Genomic DNA, 23,355 nt, shown 5'->3' with positions numbered 1-23,355 from the left:
ATGGAAATTTAAGTGTTAGAATATTTTTTTTTTTCATGCCGAAAACAGTCTGCATACAAGTGAAATGAAACAGGTTGGGCGGACTCTCTCCACCATATTCCATCATTTCGTGTCTGACTAAACGACTTTATGACTATATTATAATGTATAACCATCTGGGTAGTAACTGATTACATGTAATCTGGATTAGGTAATCAGATTCCAAAAATTAAGTAGGCCTACTTGTAATTAGATTAAATTACGATTTAAAATACTCGTAATCAGACTACAGTTACTTTTTATGGATTACATGATTGCATATTATTTACATAGGCTAATATCAAAAAATTATTCATAATTTATTGATTCTCCCTAATTCGTCTTTAAAATGTTCCTTTTTAAAATGACCTAATGCTTATATACATTCAGAAAGTCTTCCAGTTTGGTGGAAGACAGTATTTTACCACTGGATTTACAAAAATAATTTCAGGTTAAAGGAGTGTTTCAGCACTGCATCAACTACTGATAAACACATAAAATTGGCATTAAAATGCATAAATTAAACTTTTTTGTCATCTGATCCTCTTTCACCTAATATATTTACCTGAAGTTCCCCTGAGATTTTATTTTATTTATTTTATTTTATTTATTTTAATAATAAACCATCACATTTGTATTCATGGTTTACGGTTACGGTCACATGACATGTAGGTAAACAAAATAAAATATTTCATTTTTTAGTACGTGTTTTATTTTGATTGATTTTACAATTATATATTTTAATTGAACATTTTATGATTTAATTAATTATAGGCTTTTCATTAAACTCACAACCCCCCTGTAGTTCCTTCACAAACCCCAGTTTGGGAAACCTTGACGTAATGTTTAATGCACTTCATTTTGTTAATAACAATGAATGGAATATATAGTTTATTAATTTCCTATTTAAATCAATGTGATAAACGAGATAGGTCAAAAGTAATCTAAAAGTAACAAGTAGTCTGATTATATTGTGTAATGTAATCGATTACGTTCCTTATAGTAATGTTATTTGGAATCAGTAGCCTAATAGGCTATATTAGCCAATCGGATAATTAAACTTAAAAAAAAAAATGCCCAAAACAATATACCCACTGTAACCAATAAAAACAATGCAGGGGGAAACCGATGAAAGAGAAGAGAAAGAAAAATGATTTCATTTCTAAAGCTCTGACGTCACGGATCCCACCTTTCCACGTGTGGCATGAGGTCGCGCGGAAAGGTTTCTTCCTCCTCTAGTGCATCAGTGCAGTGTCGTGTTGTTCTCGAGAGCGCCCGAGCGCTCTGTTCTCTGCCGCTTCAAACACGTTAACAGGTGGGACGAAAAGACAGCCACGATTTAAACGGGGAAAGTTGAAACAAAGACATTATCACCTAAGAACGTTTGGAGAATACCTGCAAAAATGTCTCGAACCCCGGAGGACGTGAACAAACTCACCGAGAGCACATATAAGGTAGCGTTTGTTTAAACTGCGTTTATCTTATTGGTCATTTATTAGCTGTTTTAAGATAACCGCGTCTATAGCCTATATATGTTATTTGGCATTGACCACTTGTTATTATGCCCAGTACGTACAGCGTGAAAGTTGTGTTGGTTTGTTAAATAACGAAGTGTTATTTTATGGCACTCGTACGTTTTGTCATTAAGGTGCGCGTAAGTTGTGCAATAGAGGCATGAGTGTATTTTAAAGTGCTTCAGTTGGGTTTCTGGGTTGAGTTAAGAAACCAGTTTGTGTTGGACTATTTCTGTTATTGCATACCTGACTGTTCATTGTTTTGCCAAGGGTGTGTTCTTGGGAGTTAGCAGAGGAACTGCCCAGAATTACATTACAGAAGGGTATCTCACTAGAGACCAAGGGGGCCCTTTACTGAAGCAGGACTTTGATCTCATAGGCAATATAATTAGAATTACAAGTCAATGATTAAACAAATGTATTTTTAGCTACAGTACAGATATTTTTAGAAAGCAAATTGTGTTGTAAATCTGTGTTGTATTTTATTGCATAGACAAAACAAAAAAGTGATTTACCTTGAATGGGAATAAGTTGCCCTTTTAAAATGTATAAACGGGGACAGTTTACCCAAATTTAAAATAATATCATCATTTACTCATCATCATATTTCTAAACCTAGGAGGATATTTTGAAGAATGTTCCAAGTTTTGTCAGTACAAAGAAAGTCGATGGGGTCCAAAACAACATTGGACACCACTGGCTTGATTGTATTGATTAAAAAAACTGAAGCATTTTACAAAATATCTTTTGGGCACATTATTCAGTTTTGAAGTTTCTTCAGTTTCATTTAGCAGCAGTAAGCTGCTTTCCCTGTAACTTCGAAATATGAGCTTTATTTCCTGCTCTTCCAGAATGTGATGGAGCAGTTTAACCCAAGTCTCCGGAATCTGGTTAACCTGGGGAAGAGCTATGAGAAAGCAGTGACAGGTAATCACATCAGTTCATTTTCAAAAGAATAAATATACATAATCCTATATTATTATTATTATTATTATTTTTTTTTTTTTGCATAAAACAGCTCTAATAAACCTAAAACTCTGACCAAAAAAAGCTATATTTCTCTCAAAACTGCTGGAATACAGGTAGTCTGTCTTCCAGTTCCTATTAATCAGTATGAGTTATTTACTCTCTTACAGCAATGACCTTTGCTGGAAAGGCATATTTCGATGCACTCTCAAAGATAGGGGAAAATGCTGCCATATCGCCTGTTTCTAGGGAGATGGGTGAGTATTACTCTCTAAACCGTTGTCCAGAGGTCCTAAATCTGGCCTTTTCTAATATAGATGTGCTCTGTTCAGAGTGCGGCTTAACATTTCCTAGCAGATGATTCATTGTGCTCAACATGTCTTGGAAGATCCTGTGTCAGTTATTTCCTCATTTTCTCAAAGAGAGTTCCACATTTGCGTCTGCTTTAAGCCTCAGACAGGTTTGGTTCTTGTTGACTTTTTGTGACTCAGCATCAGTTTGATTCATATCGTCTGGAAATAATGACAGAGCTTTACTGTGATTTATAAACTGCCATCTGTTTCATGGCAACTTTTCATACTTGCCACCGCAGATCTGGAGAAGAATAATTAAATATTTTTTGTGCAAATTAAAAAGATTAATGGCTTTGTCTTCACGTTAATCTGTTAATTTACCCAAAAAATGGTAAACACCGTTCTTAGTACAAATACTTTTTGCTTACTGTAATTGAGTTTTTGCTTTCCACTCAAGTGTCCTTTACTTTTTTCTTTTTACCTTTGTTTATATAGCTCTTTTTACAATAGAGATTGTGTCGAAGCAGCTTTACAGTGTAAACGGGAAAAACATGTGCTGATAATGCAAAAGGTAATAGAAAACAGCTAGTTTTTCAGTTAAAGTCAGTTCATCGTTGATAAAGTGTCGTCATCATCCAGCTCACTTCAGTTCTCTTTCAATAGTGTCTGTGCAGTCAAGTCAACAATTATTGCCAGAAAGTGTGTCCCCAACTAAGCAAGCCAAAGGTGACAGTGGCAAAGAACCAAAACTCCATCAGTGACAGAATGGAGGAAAAAACCTTGTGAGAAACCACAGTTCGTCATCTGGCCAGACGAAACCATCATGGTGTGGTTTAATTCAAATGACTCATCTGGTTCTCGTGGTCTTTGCTGGGGATCTGTCTCTAGGGCTTGTCTAGTTGACATGGTTTCCACTGACATTCAGGGCTGAAAGGGTCGTCTGTAGGTGCTGATCCACCATCTGGACTGGATACGGACTGTATCTGGTAGCTACGGTGACCTCGGAATAAGAATAAAACAGACTAATATTAACGTTAATGTACGATGTAACCAGTACATTGGGTGTTATGGAAAGAGTTCCTGGTTCTCGTTGACCGAATTAATGCAGCCTAACTATCCTTTGACATATTTGAATTATAGAAATGTGATTGTGTGTTATGTGTATGCCAGGTTAAAGAGATGGATCTTTAATATAGATTAAAATTGACAGAGTGCGTCTGCCTTCTGAACAACATTAGGTAGATTGTTCCAGAGTCTGGGCGCTAAACAGGACAAGGATCTGCTGCCCGCAGTTGATTTTGATATTCTAGGTATTTTCAAATGGCTGGAGTTTTGAGATCGCAGCGGAAGTGAAAGACTATAATGCGATAAGAGCTCATTTAAGTACTGAGGAGCTAAACCATTCAGGGCTTTATAAGTAATTAGCAAGATTTTTTAAATGTATACGATGTTTAATAGGGAGTCAGTGCAGTGTTGGCAGAACCGGGCTAATATGGTCATACTTCCTGGTTCTAGTAAGAACTCTAGCTGCTGCATTTTGGACCAGCTGGAGTTTGTTTATTAAGTGCGCAGAGCAACAACCAAATAAAGCGTTACAATAATCTAACCTTGAAATCATGAACACATGAACTAACATTTCTGCATTGAGAGCATAGGTCGTAATTTAGATATATTTTTGAGATGGAACAATGCGGTTTTACAAATGCTAGAAACGTGACTTTCAAAGTAAAAAATTGCTATCAAATTGCACACCTAGGTTCCTAACTGAAGAATGTACAGCACAGCCATCAAGTGTTAGACAGTGTTCTAGATTGTTACATGCAGAGGTTTTTGGTCTGATAATTAACACCTGTTTTTCAGAATTTAGCAGTAGGAAATTACTAGTCATGCATTCCGTTAGTTTTGCGAATTGGTATGTTTCATCAGGGCCACAAAGAAATATAGAGCAGACTCAAGTGTCATCAGCATAACAGTGAAAGCTAACATCATGTTCCCTGATGAAATCTTTTGATTTACTGAGCTTCACTGGCTTTATTGTTCCCTGTTCTTCCTGGAATCCCTTTCAGACAGCTCAAATGACCACCAGACAGTGTGGATTCTCTCACATGTTTTGCACAGACTGCCAACAAGCTTTGTCGACAAACCTTTCCACCTCTTATCCCCTTCGGAAAAGCATCATAGCTCAACTGTTCCAGTGGAACATGCAAACTCAAAGTTCTTGTCATCGATAATCACAACGATATAGTTATGCTGTACCTTTCTAATTCTGTAGTGATTGCTGGTGCAACCTTATCTTTACATTTTCATAATGACCTCTGAGAGTGTTATGACAACCTGTTCCATATATAAAGCATGCATAGCTTATGATTGCTTGTGACACTTGATTGACACGAGGATTGATTAAGTGATAATTGTGACAACATCAACACATCTGCAAGAAAGCTCCAGAAGAGTTACAAATAAATGTTGGTTAACACAATTTGAAATTAATAGTAATTAATATGAACTGCAGACTGCATGTCTGGGCCACATATCTCATCAGATGGTACTAGATAATGAATTAGTTCTTAAAGTGATTTCTCAAAGGAATTTAAACATTTAGTTGGAGATGTATGACTGGAATGTAAGAAGTGCTCAGTTTAGTCACCACCCTTTTTCCTTTGCTTGCACGCTCTTCTAAAATTAAGACCACAAACATTCAAATGTAGGTGTACGTTTTTTATTTTAACAAAAGTTCCTTAATGTCAAGGTGTTTGACATCTTGTGGTTGAATTGCTTGTGACAGACATTATCTCACTGCACAAACAGCCACCAGATTGTGGTTGGTGGGAACACGGCGAATTTCTCAGAGACTGTTTGGTTTAGGTGCTTGCTTGATGATGTGAAGTGGAAAATGTCCTTCGGTTGTATTTGGTGGGAATAGGGCCATTTATCAACCCCTTAGAGCATTTTACATGAGATGTTTTAAGATATTTACTGCAGTTGGCGGTAGAACTGCTGTCACACATGAATGATTTTTAAACTCTCTCAGCCTTCTCAACAAGGTATTAAATCAATGTCAGTATTTTTCCCCAAAGAAATTTATTTTCTTTCTCTGTTATTTATAGTTTTAAGTTTTAAATAGGGTTGTGCCGATAGACGATACTATCGTGTATCGACGATAGAGATATCGACGATAGCAGATGTCTTTGTCGATAGTCAAGACGATATTAGGCTCATTCTCGTATTAATGTATTAAATTATAATAATAATAATTATTATTATTTTTATTTGGTGGCCTATTATAATTTGGCTATCAAATTGCCTCGCTATTTTACTTCAGCACCGCATTTCTCACACACGATCGCAAATGAGGATTAGAGCCGGTGAAGGAGTCTCTTTAAGCACAAACAGACGTAGCCTACATCGTCTGCAGATATAAGGTACTTCATTGCACTTTAACAAGTAATCTGAATGGCCTATATATGTGCAATATTTTAAACGGGCCCTCACTAACTGAGTTTAATGCCACAGTTATGTTAGAATGCATCTCATTCGTTTCTGTTGGGTTGCTTCGGGCTCGTCATGGGGTGCACGGTCCGGAGCTCTGTATGACTGATGCATCAGTTCAATTGAACTTTACTCCAAATATATAAACTTACCTGTTTTAAATACCTTATATTTAAAGTGTTCATTTATGTCCATATTTAGTGTTAAACTGTTGGTCTTTAAATTAAATCTACTATTGATTTTCACCGTTGACTGATTTTGCAGTACATTTAGACTGAGAACTTCCGTGCGCAAATCCGGCAAATTTGTCACAGGGCGCGTGGTATGACAGTTGTGTCCGACTATATATGAACTAGTTGTTTTAAATATAGTATTTTTATATTTAACGTTAGTTTATCAGTATGTTTGAAAGTATATTTTTTCGATTATTGGTGATTCCATAGGCTCACTCTCGCGCATCTGCGCGGTTTAGAACACCAAATAGTTATGCTTTGACAAACAGAGAGTCTCTCTCTTGCTCCACCCATGCACGATAATATCATGTATCGTCGATCTCAAGGGCTGACAGAATAATTTTGTTGTTTTCATCTGAAATCTAGGAAAGCACTTAGACATTAGAGGATGACAAACACCAGTTGCCCATAAAGTAGATGTTAATTAAAGTTGTGATTTAACAGAAGTAGTGATGGGTCTTTTCTTTCATAGTCTTGGTCTTGGTTCAGTCTACCAGTTGTTAACTGAACCTATTACAAGGTCAAAAAAAGAAAGAAAGAAAAAGAAACACATGCATGGATGAATTATTCGCAATAAGATCTATAACATGCATATAGAAGAGAGTAAATTTCCATATCAAGTTGACTATAAAGCATGTGAAATGGTAACATTTGTTATAATGTTATTTGTAGAAAATTTGTTGACTTTAAAGTCAAAAGTTGAAATCAAAATGGACTGTTCCTGCTCCTATTGTGTAGTCATCAGTACATATTGTTACATTTATATTGCATTTAGTCGTTTAGCAGACGCTTTTATCCAAATCTAAACCAACAAAAGGGCAATAATAAAGTGCTGTGACAAGTTTTGGTTACCCTAATGCAGTACACATAGCAAGGTATCTTTTTTAATAATAAATAAAAAGAAAAACAAGTAGATAGAATAGAAAAAGAACAGGGAATGCTAGTGTTAGAGGGTCTTTTTTTTATAATAAATAAAAATAAAAAATAGAATAGAAAAAGAATAGATAATGCTAGTGTCAGAGGCTCGCTCTCGTTTTAAAGAAGACAAGTAGTAAGAATAGAAATAAAATAGAGTGCAAGTGTTAGATGGTCAAGATTTTTTTTTCTTAGAGAATTAGAATAGATAATGCTAGAGTTTGGAGGGTCGAATGAAGATAGAAGAGATGTGTTTTTAACAGTTTCTTGAAGACTCAGCTGCTTGGGTTGAGCTGGGCAGGTAATTCCACCAGGAGGGAACAGTGTAGGTAAAAGTCTGTGAAAGTGATTTTGTGCCTCTTTGGGATGAAATGCACAGTTCACTTGCAGAACGCAAGCTTCTATAGGGCACATAATTCTAGTGAAAAGTAGTGAGTTTAGGTAAGGTGGTGCAGAACCAGTGGTGGTTTTGTAGGCAAACATCAATGCCTTGAATTTTATGTGAGCAACTATTGGTTGCCAGTGCAACCTGAACATAGGTGTGACTTGCGTTCTTTTCAGCTTGTTAAAGACTAATCTTGAAACCGCATTCTAGATTAGTTGTAGAGGTTTGATAGATTTGCTGCAGTACCGGGCAGTTTTAGCAGTGTTGTCTGAGAAATTCAGCTGATCATCAATCACAACTCCAAAGTTTCTGACTGTCTTTAAAGAAGTTATGGTTGATGTGCCTAGCTGGATAGTGAAATTATGAAGTTTGTTTTGTACCAAGAGTAGGGAAGTCTCGATTAAATGTCCACATCTGAAACCAGACTGGTTGCAGTCCAGGAGGATTTTCTGAGTGAGAAAGTCAGAGACTTGGTTAAACACAACTCGTTCAAGTGTTTTTGCAATGACAGGAAGAAGGGATACCGGTCTGTAGTTCTATAAAAGAGCTGGGTTAAGAGGTTTTTTTTTTTCTTTTTCTTTTAAGTAGTGGGGTTATCCAAGCCTGTTTAAATATGTTCTATAGAAAAAAAATCCTTGCCAGTCTGCAAGTGTTTTCTTCAAATATTTTTTCCCCTCTGAGGTGTCTGCATTAGTACAGGGGATTTCTCATGCATTAGTGTAGTGTGGCGTTCACAGATCACAGTGACATGCAAATCCCCAAGCCTGTTCATTTATACCAGAGGCGTTCTAATTATACTTTAAAAAACATTTAATTGACAGTGTGCTGTACTTTTATATTATCCAAATAAATGTAGGTGTACTTGAATGACATATCACAGGAATAGCTGGGAACAGTAATTTCAGTTGTTGTTGTAGCATGGATTTATTGTCAGAAATCAGGTCTCAGGCCCCCTGTGTAATTTTAACTTGCCATTGAAAGCATTGCCTGTCATGTCCAGGAAACCCTCTTCCTTGTCATAGGAATTCATGGCGTCAAACTACTTTGATTACACAAAAAGGGGTTGTATAAGCACACCTGGTGTTTTGAATAAATCAGTTCTTAAGCCTGTTCAATATTCTGACAGTTTTGTGTGTCAGTTGTGATGAAGCGCAAACTTCAGTCATGTTTGTAATGTTTTTAGTTTGCTATTTTAGTAGTGCTGGTAGTACTGAATTAAAGTGTCTCTCTGATGGCACTCTCACATATTTTAAGTCAAAGATAATACAAACAAGGCCATAATATGGCACACAAACCCATAATTATTAGCCTAATTATGTTTCTTGAAGGGATTAGCATGGCTGGCATATTTGCACATTGATATTTCTTTCATTAAATGCTGTGTTTCAAAAGTAAGTGCATTTCAAACTGGCCTATATTATTTGCAGAATAACAGAATAAAGAACACAACACATACAACAAAACTATGACTTTTCAGTAGGCTACTGATTTCCAATTATCCATTGTAACCAACTGACTATTATAAATCATCTGAAATAAACATCAAACATCATTCACATCCCATGTTTTTCTGTAATCAGACATATTTGTGAAATGGTATATTCAAAGTGGCAGATTGTAGGATAGGAAACTGATTGGATCAGGGAAAAAACAAGGGTGGCAAAGAGATTCATGAGGCAGAGTAAAAAGAAATAATGTGCATTGATGAATTTTGTACAAGTTTGAACATGAATGTGCATTAAGTAAAATTTCATTTGCATTAGTTTTTTGTTTGGCTTTTATACAATCAAAAGTTGATTTTACGGTTCCTGATTCTTCTGCGTTTGTAGGCACGAATGATAATCCATCTAGTCTTTCCATGATCCATTGGCAGGGATGCGCTGTAACCTTTGTAAGGTTGTGCACTTTTTAGCAACATCTCTGCGGTTGTGAAAACACAGAGCAGGTGCTGACACTCTCAGTTCAAAGATGGCATTTACTGACTCACTCTGTTGACCTTGCCATGCCAATGATGTTATTATAACTGCTAGATGAGTGATAATGCTACAGCTCACCTCTGCTTGTTTACTGTAAAGTTTGTTTTTATGAGCAGCACTAATGGAACCCCAGCATGAAATGACACTGATCATACAGAGAAGGAGAAATGCATGATAAAGGTGTGGTCATAATGGGAACACGTGTACAGAAACGTTCAAGTCCAAAGTACAACTTGATACCTCTCTGAGTCTGAAGTCAACTTTGAACTGTTTGTCCAGTTAAGATGGAAACAAAACTAGAAAGAAAAAAAACTATAAATATCAGTAATGTAGTAATAATTTTTAATTTTTATTTTTTCTCTTCAGGAGTGGTGTTAATGGAGATTTCAGAAGTGCATAAGAAGGTCCAACTGGAGCTGGAGGAGTCTGTAAGTATGCAATATGGTTTAAGGTTTTTTTTCTTCTCATATTCCTCTCCAGCTTCAGAAGAAGCTGTAGATTATAATAGGTATTCTGTATGTTCCTGGATAATTCTGTATAGTTTTAAAACCCTTAGTTCTTCATATAATGCTAGGGATGTAATGATTCGCCGCGAGCCGGTTGAAAATCGATACAAATATGTAACTATTCAAATTGGTTGTGATGTTAAATGAATCGCGACACATTTGGGGGTGATATGAATACACATGATATGAATGTATCTCTGAGGGGAACTGACTGTCTTGTTTTATGTAGTATAGTTTCACAAAACTAAAGTCAGAGCATTCTGTTTTTGTTTTAAAATGTAGTTGTAGGTCATGCATCTTTTTTGCAAAGATATTTAACAAGTGATCTGTTTAACATTTAAATTATGTGTGGTACACTTTCATTTTAAGAAATTTGTTTAACTATAGGGTTGATTAAGAAAAAGTTACTTGAATCATGTTGTAGTTACATTTTCAAGTTGACTAGTTAAAAATCGTAAAAATCGAGAATCGTTTAAACGTTCTGAAAAAAAATCGAGATTTTTTTTTTTTTTTTTTTTACCATATTGCCCAGCCCTACTTTCAAAGCATTTCTTCTTTCCAAAACCATTTTTTATCAGATGATCTTAGGTATTCAAATCATCTGATAAATTATCTGAATACCTAAATGCAGGGTATTCATTTAGGTATTCATCACATTATCGTTGTTGTAGAATTAGTGAGTGACTTCATGCAATTTCATTGTTGACTGATTTGTATTGCTCTGTGGTGATTTATCTCCATTACCATTGTTGCTACAGTTCAAGAGGTTCCACAGAGAGCTCATCACTGAACTGGAAAGGAAAACCGATATGGATATCAAGTACATGAATGTAAGTATTGCATGATTTTCTCTTCATCAATCAAACAACACGTCCTATTCCCTCACCTGTGCAAGCAGGGACATCTCATTGGTATGGTATTAAAATCCCTCTAGGCCACTTTCAAAAGATACCAGTCAGAACACAAATTGAAGCAAGACTTCTTGGACAAATCACAGGCTGACCTGAAGAAACTGCGCAGGAAAAGTCAAGGGAAGCATTCGTCTAAGTATGAGCTCAAAGAAAATGAGGTGAGGAAGTCTTTTCTGTCTGATAATTTAATTTAATTTAATTCTTAAAATGAAAAAATGTAAAGAAAAAAATTTAAGGTAAACTTTAATGAAGGCTACAACTATCTCAAGGATGTGTTTACATGCTTAAAGCATTTTATATAAGTCGACCATTAGAGTCATTATATAGCTACATATTTAAAAAAAAGTCACTTCACCATTCATGAGGTTTGACAGTCTGTAATTTATTTTGTACGGCATAACATGGACATTTTTGCAAGTGATATTCATGACAGACATTATATTACTCATAAATCCAAACCTGCTAAAAGCTAATAGAATGTTCTCAAGGGAAGCCATCACAAAGGGTTGGCTCTACAAGACAAATGGGAACAGCTCTATTCAATTTAGTTTCTGGCTCAATATCAGGAACATGAATCTATTGTGGTAGATTTTAATAGTGAGTTTTAATAGCTCACCGTTCATCATTTTGTTCCTCCTTTCAAAGGCACATTGTTTCTTTGAATAGTTTGCAATGGAAACATTTTTTTAGAATGCATTTGCTTCTAAGTTTATTTCAGTCTTGTTTTGAGACAGATGTCTGAAAGAAAATTTAACTGAGCCGTTGCTTAGTTTAACAAGCATCACCAACAATTGTGTAAATTGTTTTCACTTAAACATTCACAATAAAATGCTTTTCAGTCATTGTGTGATTTGTGTTTGCTTTGCAAATCACAATGAGTCTAAAAAAAACATAACATTTTTAAAATTGCCTTTGTAAACACAGTATCAAACATAAAAGAATCATTTTGGAATGAAGCCATAGCCATGTGGGCAAGTTTTATTTATTTATTTACTTATTTAACCAGGAAGGTCCCAGTGAGATACAATATCTCTTCTACCAGGGAGTCCTGGTAAGATAGGCAGCAAGGACAAAAATTACAAAGAAATACATATCACCACACAATGAACAAACACAAAACACAAGTTTTCTAAAAAAACTAATCCTAATCAGTTATTAAAACATGTACACAGAGATGGCACAAATTCCATAAGTAGTGTACCTTGAAGTTTGTTCCATACATACAGGGCATACTTAGAAAAAGCTGTTTGACCTATCTCTGTATGAAAAATCGGCATCTTAGGTAAAAGTCTATCTGTTGATCTGGTATTATAAATATTTGTACAGAATATCAACAAACTAGATATAAACTGTGGTAGTTTACCCACCAAAGCTTTTAAAATAAAAATTGACGTATGGTGTTTTTTCCTTGAGCACAATGAAGTCCATTTTGTCATTTCAAATAAATTACTGTGATGTGTATGGACACTTGTACCAGAAACAAATTGTAAAGCAGCATGTTAAACTACATCGTTTTTCAAAGCATTCAAAGATGCATGCATATAAATTATATCACCATTGTCCAATACTGATAAAAAAATAACTTTCTACTAAATGTTTTGATCAACAAAAGAAAAAACTTTTTTAAATGAAAATAAAAACCTAACATTGGTCTCAATTTCATTAAAAGGCTATCAATATGAGAGCTATAAGTCAGCTTATCATTGAGCCAGATACCGAGATACTTATAAGATGCAACCTTTTCAAGTTGTGTACCATTTAGAGTTTTAATCATAAAATCATTAAATTATACTCTAGACCGTGTAAAAATCATGTATTTAGTTTTTTTAGCATTCAACACTAATTTTAAGTTGCCAAGTGAAGTCTGAAAAAAATTAAAAGCATTCTGTAAAGAATCCATTGCCACTTTTAGAGATGGAGCCATAGTGTAGATAATGGTATCATCTGCATAAAAATGTACATTTGCTGACACAACTCCTTTACCAAATAAAATTGGCCCCAAAATTGATCCTTGAGGAACACCTGTCTTCTCTATTAGAAGAGCAGAAACATAATTATCTATGGACAAACATTGAGTTCTTCCAGTCAAATAATTAGAGAACCACTTCAACACTGTATTACTAAAATCTACACATTTAAGCCTTTGCAACAGAAGATCATGATTCACAGAATCAAATGCTTTCAATAAATCAACAAAGAGTGCTGCACATGATTTTTTTTTTTATCATCCAATGCATTGATGATGTCATTAGTGACTAACATTGCAGAAGTTATAGTTCTATGTCCTTGTCTAAAAACTGATTGAGTTTGACATAAAATATTATTAGCTGACAAATAGTACTTTAACTGTTCATTTACCATAGATTCAAACACTTTAGCTGTAACAGAAAATCTTGAAATAGGCCGATAATTTTCCAACACAGTGGAATCTCCACCCTTCATTAATGGCCGAATAACTGCTGACTTCCAAGAACTTGGTATCAAGCCACTGCTTAAACTTAAATTAAAAATGGAAGCAATTGGTATCGCTATTAAGTCTGCAGAGATTTTTTAAAAAGTAGTGCTCTATAGTAAAAAGCCAGCAGAATTTTTACAATCAAGATTTTATGAACCTGAGACTGGGAAATAGGTAAAAAGTTAAAAATGTTTCTTATACAACTTGAAGAGATGGCCATATTGTCTTTACCATCTACAGAGAAACCAGAAGTGATTGAACTTACATTAGTAAAATGTGTATTAAATGCCTCTGCTATATTATGTTTACCCTTAATTTCTTCATTATTTACCTTTAGTAAGTCAGGAGCTACTGGGGCCAACATAGACCCAGTTGATGATTTTACCAGCTTCCAAAATTTACTAGGATTATACATTTTTTTATTTATCATTAAGATAATACTCACTTTTTGCATTTTTTATTATTTTTAGTACATTTATTCCTTAATACTCTATATTGTTCCCAATCACTAATGCTATTAGTTCGTTTAGCCTTGGCCCAAGCAATATTCCTTTATCTAATGAAAGAAGTGACAGATGTATTAAACCACAAATTATCTTTACCACCAACTCTAAATCTTCTTATAGGTGCGTGTTTATTAATCAAAAAAAAAAAATCTTAAAATAATTCCATGCAATATCAACATCTGCCATATCACAAACATAAAAAACTTCACTATTATACAAATCATTTAAAAATGCTTGCTCATTAAAAAAGTTATAATTTCTTCTGAAAATAAATGTAGACTTATATTTACACGGGCAACTGTGCAGTGATCACTAAAATCATTATTAAATATTCCAACAGAAGAATACCTTTGTGGAGAACTTGTAAATATAACATCTAGCAAAGTAGACTTGTCCATATGTTTTAAATTCAACCGAGTTGGAAAATTAATCAATTGCGACAAATTTCATCGCATATATCCTTAAATGACTTTGAAGATTTTGTTAACCATTCCCAGTTCAAGCTTCCCAGCAATACAAAGTCATAAGATGCCGATGGGGCATGATAGCATCCAATAACTATAAAATCAGCACCGTTGGAAGAGTGTATCTGACATATGGTTAGGTTTCTTTTTCAGGCAAACTGAGTTTGAGCTTGATTGAGGTGCTGTCCCAGTCCAGTTACCCTCTCTCTTTTCCCATGATTTCCTGATTTTCCTTTTACTGTCCCTTTTAAAATGAAGGCAAAAAGCCCAAAAACATTTTTGCTGGGGGGCAAATGAAGAACATATATGAAAACTAGCTTCCCCTCATGTAAATATCTATATTGTGGGTTTATGAAATGGACTGATATATCATCCAAAAACATGTCAGGTCATGTCCCTAACAAAATCCACCAAATAAAAAATTCATAGCCATGAAGTCATATCATATGTTAGTAATGCACTGCTGTCATAAAAGCTACTGAGAGACAATACTTGTGTAGGACTTTCTTGTCCAGGCATGATCTGCATATATTAAAAAAAAAAAAAAGAAAAAAAAAATATTCTGAAAACAACTCCAAGGAAACAAGCAATGTTCACTGTCACTATGACAACTTGCACAGAACTATAATAGCAAGGGGAATCCTGTGAAGAAGAACAGAGCTCTGTTTCTGGTGTAATTTTCACAGGTCTGCTGGGTAACAACTGTTCCATAAAAGCAATGAATCACAATCACTTACTCACAAGAAAATTACTGCATTAGCATAAGGTGATATGACTTCATGGAATTAAATATGTTGATATATCAAATTTTTTTAAATGTGATGTCTTGTTTGTTTCTCAATTTAGTCAAGTTGTATTTCAAGCAAGAAATCCCTTTCTAGCTGAAACTATGAGAGTGTCATGTGATGCCATATCTTATGATCATTATCCTTTTTAGTGTATGGAGACCATCTTATCCCGGCAGACTGACATGCAGAGGTTTATTGCAGAAGGATGTAAGGAAGCTCTGCTGGAAGAGAAAAGGAGGTTTTGCTTCCTAGTGGACAAACACTGTGCCTTCACCAATCAGCTAACAGCCTTCCACGACAAGGTGACCCACTGAAAATATTCAGCTTTCTTATTCAATAAATATTAAACTCACTGATGTTCCAGTTAATGCTTTCAGACGTGGGATCTACAAGAAATCAGAAGTAGTGGTACATATACAATACTGGTGAACAGACTGCATTTATTTGATCAATTGAAAATAAGTGAAATTGAAAATAACTGTTTGATATGTAAACATTTTAAAATGTTAAAATATTTTAAAGATATTTTGAAAAATGTCAAATATCATTTATTCCAGCGATGAGAGTGCTGAATTTTCAGCAGCCATTACCCCAGTTTTTAGTGTCATATGATCCTTCAGAAATTAATCTAATATGTTGATTGGGTGCTCTAAAAATATTGCTGATTCTTATCAAGGATGAAAACAGTTGTGCTGTTTTAATATTTTTGTGGAAACCATGATACATTATTTCAGTGGTTCTCAAACCTGTTCTAGAGTACCCCCAATGCATCCTTACTGCATAAAAGTATTAATTTATTTCCAAAAAAATGAATAAATAATAATATTAATATTCTGACCCTTTGAATGGTAGTGTACCTTGTTTTGCCTTTCTTCCATTGAACTGTTTTTGTTCTTTCCCCCACAGGCCAAGGAAATGCTGACCGTCAAACTGCCCAGCTGGCAAGATAAGTGTACCGATGCCACCAGGGTGCCCGACACAGTGATATCCATGATTGAGGGTCTGCGGACTCCAGTGACAGTCATAACAGAGTCCTCGCCTACGTTGGGGCACAGTGACAGGGTTAGTCTCACACAGAAAAGAATGTATCACCATTAACATATGAGTATGTGTAAATGCTAATTTTTAGTTTGAAAGCCACATGAAATTCACTTGTTTAACCAGAACATCAAATGATTTAGTTTTGTTCACTTTGTATTGAGAAAAGGCACACTGACTTTAAGGTCTCTGCATTGTTGCATTTTTTTTTTTCTCCTCAGACCAATTCCGGTTCTATTGTTCCACCACCGGCCCCATCACTTAAAGCCCACACAAGCCCACTGGCCAGCATGTTCTCCCAGGATGTTCCCAAAATCCCCATCTCATCAGAGCAGTACTCAGGCAAGCTGATGGCTCTTTCACACTTTGATCTAATCAGACTTCATTTCTTTTGCTCTCAACAATCAAGCGTGCTACCCTTTGTGTTGATGAGGCACTCCTTGAAATGTTGCTGTGATTACTACTTTAGCTGATTACTGCCACAAAATATCTTTCATTAATGTCATATAAATTGAGCTTGCTTTGAAATCTACAGATCAAGACAGCCTAGACGGAAACGGCTTGTCTAGGTCTGCGTCTGTGTCCAGCGGCATGGATGTGGTGAAGAAGACCAGGGTGCAAACAATCTTCCCCCATACAGCAGGGAATAATGAGACCCTGCTAAGCTTTGATGATGGAGACATCATTACACTGCTTATCCAAGAGGAGCGGGATGGATGGCTGTACGGAGAACTAGAACATACTGGACAGTAAGTAAACCATCAAATTAAACTATTTTTTCATCCTTAAAGGGTTAGTTCACCTAAAAATGAAAATTAGCCCATAAATTAGTCACCCTCAAGGCATCCTATGTGTATATGACTTTCTTCTTTCAGACGTATCCAGTCAGAGTTATATAAAAAAAAAAATTGATCATTCAATCTGTTTCATGGCACTCAGCGGGTGTTGCAGTGGATCAGTCCAAAACAAGTGAAATAAAATGCGCCCATTCATTTTAAAAAGTGTCTCACACAGCTCCAGGGGGTGAACAAAGTCCTCCTTTAGTGAATCGATGCATTTTTGTGGGAGTTATATTAACCTGTTAACCTGCCGAGGCTTAGACCTTTATAATGATATATAGTTTGTATTGATGAATTTTGTTTTGTTGTTTTATCTATTCGTATACATTGACACATGCAAACAAAGAGAGTTCAGTGCATCAGCATCCAGGTGCAGGTTAACAGGTTAATATAACTCTGACTGGATTCGTCTAAAAGAAGAAGAAAGTCATGTACACCTAGGATAAATTGAGGGTGAGTAATTTATGGGCTAATTTTTATTTTTGGGTGAACTAACCCTTTAAAGGGATAGTTCACCTTAAAATGAAAGTTATTTTTCATTTACCCACCCTCATGATGTTCCAAACCTGCATGACTTGCTTTGTTCTGTGGAACATTAAAAGTTAATTAAATGTAAAAAAAAAAAAATTAAGTGTCTCAGTATGTATGTGTGTGTGTGTGTGTTTTTTTTTTTTTTTTGTAAATACAGTAAAAGTAATTAGATTCCAATGTTTTTGGACCCCATTGACAAAAACAGTTGAAACATTCTTCCAAATTTCATTTTTTGTGTTCTGCCGAATAAAGTAAGTCTTAGAGGCTTGGAACAACATGAGGGAGATTGAGGACACTGCAACGTCATACATTATCTTTTTCCATGCTGCCCATTGACTTGAATGTTAGCAACATCAGCTTTCTTGAGCTGGAAAGACTGGTTCCATGCTTCTTTTCATTAGATTTACTTTCCTAATTTGCAAACTTTGGTGAGACATGTTCAACATGTCAGGCATGTTAGAGGTGCTACTTTACGTCACTGAGAGAAAACAAACATGCTGCTGCGTAAGCCTTTGCATGGCAGTAGGCTTATTTTTTGGGCCTAAATTCATTGTACTGTACATTGCACAAAACAAAAGTGGTGCCTTCATTTAGATGTGATGAGGGGTGTCTGTCCTCCTCTTATCACTGTCTTTTATTTCCAACTGAAAGGTATATTTACATTGTTCTCTTGACCTGGAAATGTGTTTCCAGTGTGGTCCAGTGGGGTGAGTTGACATTTTAGCTGGCACTGTTAGAGCGAGTTTGAGTAAGGAATTATTTGTAAATGAAAATGTAGATAAATGCTTTCAATGAAAGATCTTTCATGACAGAATTCTCAAAATCCAATCAACAGCCAATGCAAAGAACCAAATCCCTGCCTATTTGTCATAAAAACAAAACACAGGTTCAGCTCACACAAGAGTCGGTTAAGCTGATTTTCAGTACTAGCATGAAACTTCATATGAATTGAATTTTATTTCTGCTTTTAGTAGTTTAAAAAAAAAATTGAAATCAAAATTTACCATATTTAGTTTGTTAGGACATATTAGTCTTGTGGTGAAGAACTAATTGGTGCAAGTTCATCCACAGAAAAAAATAAATTGTAATATTTAGTCAAAATCTGAAAAATTGCTTCTCCTCTGGAATGGCATTTCTCCTCTGATGTCAGATTTATTTTTTTAATTTTTTTATTTTCTAATTCAATACTCGGAAATACTTCTGAAGAACATACTGAATTAATTAACACAGAGACTTAAGGAACAAACATGAGCAAAACTGTTATGCTGTGCAGCTCTGTTTTGTCATAACTCAGCACATAATAAATGTAATTTATGTGGAACTAAATTTGTTAAACTGTTCATCATTACCGAAGAGTTGAATTTCAGTTAATTTGATTAGTTAAACTATGATTAGTTTGATTAGTTACATTTTTGAGAATGACAGATTTTGTGATTACATTTGGTGACATACTGGCATATAAATCAAAAACATGATTTTAAAGCTAACAGTTGCATATATACTTTATATTAACATTTTATATTTAATCATTCATCCATAGCAACATACAAACGGGAGGTCAAAGGATCATACTGCAGTGAAGGCGTCAGTGTCTGTGATTTGTGTGGTCTCATTTGTTTTGCATATTTTAATGAGCAGCTCTGCAATTTCAGAGGTCCAAGGTCTAAAGATTTTCCCTCAATACCCATTATACTGTCACCACTATTTTGAGAAGTGAAAATGTCTTAATGCACTGACGCACTCTTGAAGGCTCAGTTCAAAGTTATGCACAGCTGGCCGTGTGACGGTTCCTAAGCAACCAAAACCAAATGTATTCCTTAATACTATGTGGTGTTTCACTTCACATTTTACACTGCCAGTGCAGTAGTTTTTGATTAGTCAAACAGTGGTTGACTCAAAAAACCTTTTAATGCATATGGAAATTGAGCTGGTACCCATTTTATTCGAAAATCATGATGCACATTACGGATCTTTTTTGTTTGTAAATACAGACGGGGCTGGTTTCCCTCATCTTATTGCCGGGCTTACAAAGACTCCGTGATCACAAACAGGTGAATCTGTTTTTACTTTAAATTTGAGTGAAAATGATGGGATTTCTGCTGAAACTAACAATGTTTGTCCATCCATTAACAAAACAGTATGAGATCAATTTGTGTATTTTGTTCAGCAGAATTGAGAGCCCATTGCGCAGCCAGAGTGTGACTGATCCAGAGCAGCCAGAGGAAGACGAGGAGGTGGAGGAACCCATGCTGCTGCCCCCGCCTGACTACAGTGACTCATCCAGGGACAGACCCATCAAGACCTCCACCCCCTCTCCACAGAACATGGTAAACACACTGCGCTGGCGAATAGGAAAGCTAAGTGCAAAGTTAGTTGAAAAAGCAGCCAATTTCTGTAAAGAGAGACGGAGAGGAGTAACTTGCCCTCTTATCCTTTTGTGGTTGAAATGAGATAGGCAAATTCATTGGTGTATTCTGGGAGGGAGTCCCCTGATCGGATCAGGTTTCTTTTCCTTTCATGTGTGAACATGAATCATCTGTTCCTGCACAGAGGGTGCACATAGTAAATGCATACAGTACAGGTTGAAGATGCGTGCAACGCTGTCGCTTTATAAAATATTTAACTTGGCTGGGAACAAAAAAAAAAGGCATTTATAAGATTACAAAAGATCTCTTCTTATTATAAATGTTGTTCTTTTGAAAATTCTGTTTGTCAAAAAATGTATGAGTTTCCGCAAAAATATTAAGCAACACAACTGTTTTCAACATTGATAAGAAATGTTTCTTGAGCACCAAATCGGCATATTATAAAATAACAAATAAATGCAGCCTTGGTGAGATTCATATACACAGCTGTATTTGTTCAGCTATACATTAGACTTTAAATTGTACAAATTAGATCTGCATAAGTGACAATAACCACAAAAGGACATATTATAAGACCTGCAATAATGTAACCTTTTTCTTTGCCAGGGGGCCAAGGGAGGGGTAGATGAATGCTCTGCATTACTGTCATTGAGAAGAAATAAAAAGACATCTGAAAAATGCTCCCTACCTAGATTTCTTATTGTGAGGGAGAGTAGAGTGGAGACAAATAGAGCTGTACTATATCAGCAGATGTCAGACTGAATCCAAGTATCTGGCTCCCTCTCCTGAATGACCTCAAGCAACATGTACTTCCTCGGGGCATAACTAATTCAACTTGAATGTGATCATATGATGGTGGGCTGGTGTGGCAGGTCTGATGACCAAAGTCTGTCCTTTGATGAGCATTTTAAGGGATAGTTCACCCAAAAATAGGAATTCTATCATTTACTCAACATCGCGTCATCCCAAACCTATATGCCTTTACCTTTTGCTGTGGAGCACAAAAATCTTCATGCAACTTTCTCTTATTTAATTGTCTGCCATTCTGTTCCTTAACCATGCTATGACTTACAAAATTAGCCATGTAGAGTATTTTTTGTATTGTGTGTTTTGTTTGTATGTGTGTATAACTGTAGTTAAAATTTGGAATGATTTGGAATGACGCGAGTGAGTAAATAATGACAGAATGTTCATTTTAGAATGCTCTAGTCTACTCCTTTAATATGAAATAAGGCCTGCCTTTGTCAGATTTTAACTCTAGAATACTCCCAGTACACCCTTCTCTCATATATAAAGAAACATGGATGGTCCTTGACTGTTTATAGTTCATGGTCCCCTGAAGTGATTAGATTTTCAACGCTTAGACAGCGAAAGCAAGCGTTTCAAGATTATCAAGATTCCTGACGCAAATGATGAGGTCATAGGACACTGCGATTGTTCCAGGTACTTAGTCGGCAAGTGAAGTGACAGAATCATGTGTTGACATCCTAATCGAACCAGTCTGACGGGGAAAATCCACTCTGCACTTTAATTTCTAAAGAATGGAGGCACAGTTTATGCTGATCACTTTTTATTCTTATTTTTGTTTGCAACAGGTGTCTTTGCCAAATGGTCACTCAGTGCCGCCATTCCTTGGGTGAGTATATTTTTACAGATTTAATTACCAGTATTACTACAGTGCACTAGCATTTAACCCATTCTCTGCTATCACAATGCCTGTTTTCCTCATCAGGGGTGGGAATCCATTTGCCACGGTCAAATTACGGCCCACTTTCACAAATGACAGATCTGCACCAAACATATGATGAGACTGCATGCAGCCCCTGCCCTGATGTGAAGTGCTGTCTCAGAGGTTTTGCCTATATTGATTGATGCATTGCAGATATGGCAGAGGAACCAAATGAAAGGGTTGTGTTACATCATCAATTTTAATCCTTAGAGTTTCTAAAAATGAAAACCAGCAGATTAAATTTTACAGGAGGCATTATTTATGAGAATTTTAGACTTTGATTAAATTATTATTTTAAATTGTCACTGGATTCATACACTTGAGTTTCTAAGAGAATGCACAGTACCAAACAGGCTCTTGAATAGCTTTTTTCTGACCATATTGGTCCGCTATGTCTGGGGCCTTGTAAAGGTAAACCAAAATCACAAATGTATATTATAAGGTTTGAGTAATGCAGCCCCTAATTAGAAACATGTCGCATAATCAGATCATATTTCATTTCAAAATCCAGTGAAGTAGTGGGAGGTTTGCCAGTTGCCAAAGTGTTCTGGGTTAGTATGGATTAAATTTAGCCTTTTTTGTTGTTGTTGTTGTTGTTGTTATACACAGTATCATTGATTAAAACCCTGATGTATTCCTTATCCTTAACGCCTTTTCATATTTAAAGGAGGACCATGTATAGACACTTAGTTGAATTGTTTATTCCTCATGTTAAAGATAAGTGCAATGTGTGGTGATAACATTCTTTCTAGCTGCACAGTTGAATGTTGGCTTTATTGGCTTTAGCTGGACATCAGAACAAACTCATGAGCGTTCTTCACTATGGAGGAGAAATCTTTGGGTCCTAACTAAATACATGATTCTTTTTTTAATGAAGTCTTGTAAGCTTGTGTACATGTTATGCCTTTGCAAGCATGTTATCATGTAGGGGAAACAGTGTATTCTTTTATACCTTTTTCTCTTTGTTTGGTTTTGATTCATTGCCCATTTTCTTTTCATACCACATTACTCCGAAATAAAGATATATGTCTATTTGAAATGTGTTGGATATTATTTTTGCCATTGTTCTGTTATATTTTATCTGATAATGCTATTCTCAGTAGTCGCTTAGTTGTGCTTTTCCTTGAAGGACAAAGGTGAATAATTATTCTGTCCTGATAATACATTTTTAATTTTCTAACACAATTTATTGATCCCATACACTATACAAATGCTGTATTGGCTAAACTGGTGCAGGTGAGTAAGAAATTTACTGTGTCCGTTGTAAAAATCTGAATTTGTCATATGGGTTTGTAGCCTATGAGGTAAGAGTTTCCAGTAATACCAGCATGTTGTAAAACTAGTTCATATCATATAGCAGATGATTAACCTCAGCACTTTTTCTGTAGGTAAGGCTGCGACTAAAAACAGTGCAGCTATATTTGCGTTGGATC

General features: G+C 35.6%; 1 protein-coding gene across 2 annotated transcripts; it reads left to right on the top strand.

The window, feature by feature from the left end:
* Nucleotides 1-1,180: 1,180 nt before the first annotated feature.
* LOC109058502 (brain-specific angiogenesis inhibitor 1-associated protein 2-like protein 1) lies at nt 1,181-22,961 on the top strand. 2 transcript variants are annotated; one of them, XM_019075695.2, is made up of 14 exons: nt 1,181-1,472; nt 2,384-2,459; nt 2,669-2,755; nt 10,156-10,217; nt 11,054-11,125; nt 11,230-11,364; nt 15,569-15,721; nt 16,326-16,481; nt 16,679-16,799; nt 16,993-17,206; nt 19,819-19,878; nt 19,995-20,154; nt 21,789-21,829; nt 21,926-22,961. In XM_019075695.2, the coding sequence occupies exons 1-14, from the start codon at nt 1,422-1,424 to the stop codon at nt 21,996-21,998; spliced, it is 1,461 nt and encodes a 486-aa protein (XP_018931240.1). In that variant the 5' UTR covers nt 1,181-1,421; the 3' UTR covers nt 21,999-22,961. The 2 variants fall into 2 exon arrangements, with proteins under 2 accessions (XP_018931240.1, XP_018931241.1); XM_019075696.2 differs by having other exon boundaries at nt 1,183-1,472; nt 19,998-20,154.
* Nucleotides 22,962-23,355: the final 394 nt, after the last annotated feature.

The sequence above is a fragment of the Cyprinus carpio genome, chromosome A12, assembly GCF_018340385.1.
Source record: "Cyprinus carpio isolate SPL01 chromosome A12, ASM1834038v1, whole genome shotgun sequence".
Classification (NCBI taxonomy): Eukaryota; Metazoa; Chordata; class Actinopteri; order Cypriniformes; family Cyprinidae; genus Cyprinus; species Cyprinus carpio.
Note: the sequence above shows the minus strand (reverse complement) of the source record. Positions and strands in the feature narration are given on the sequence as shown.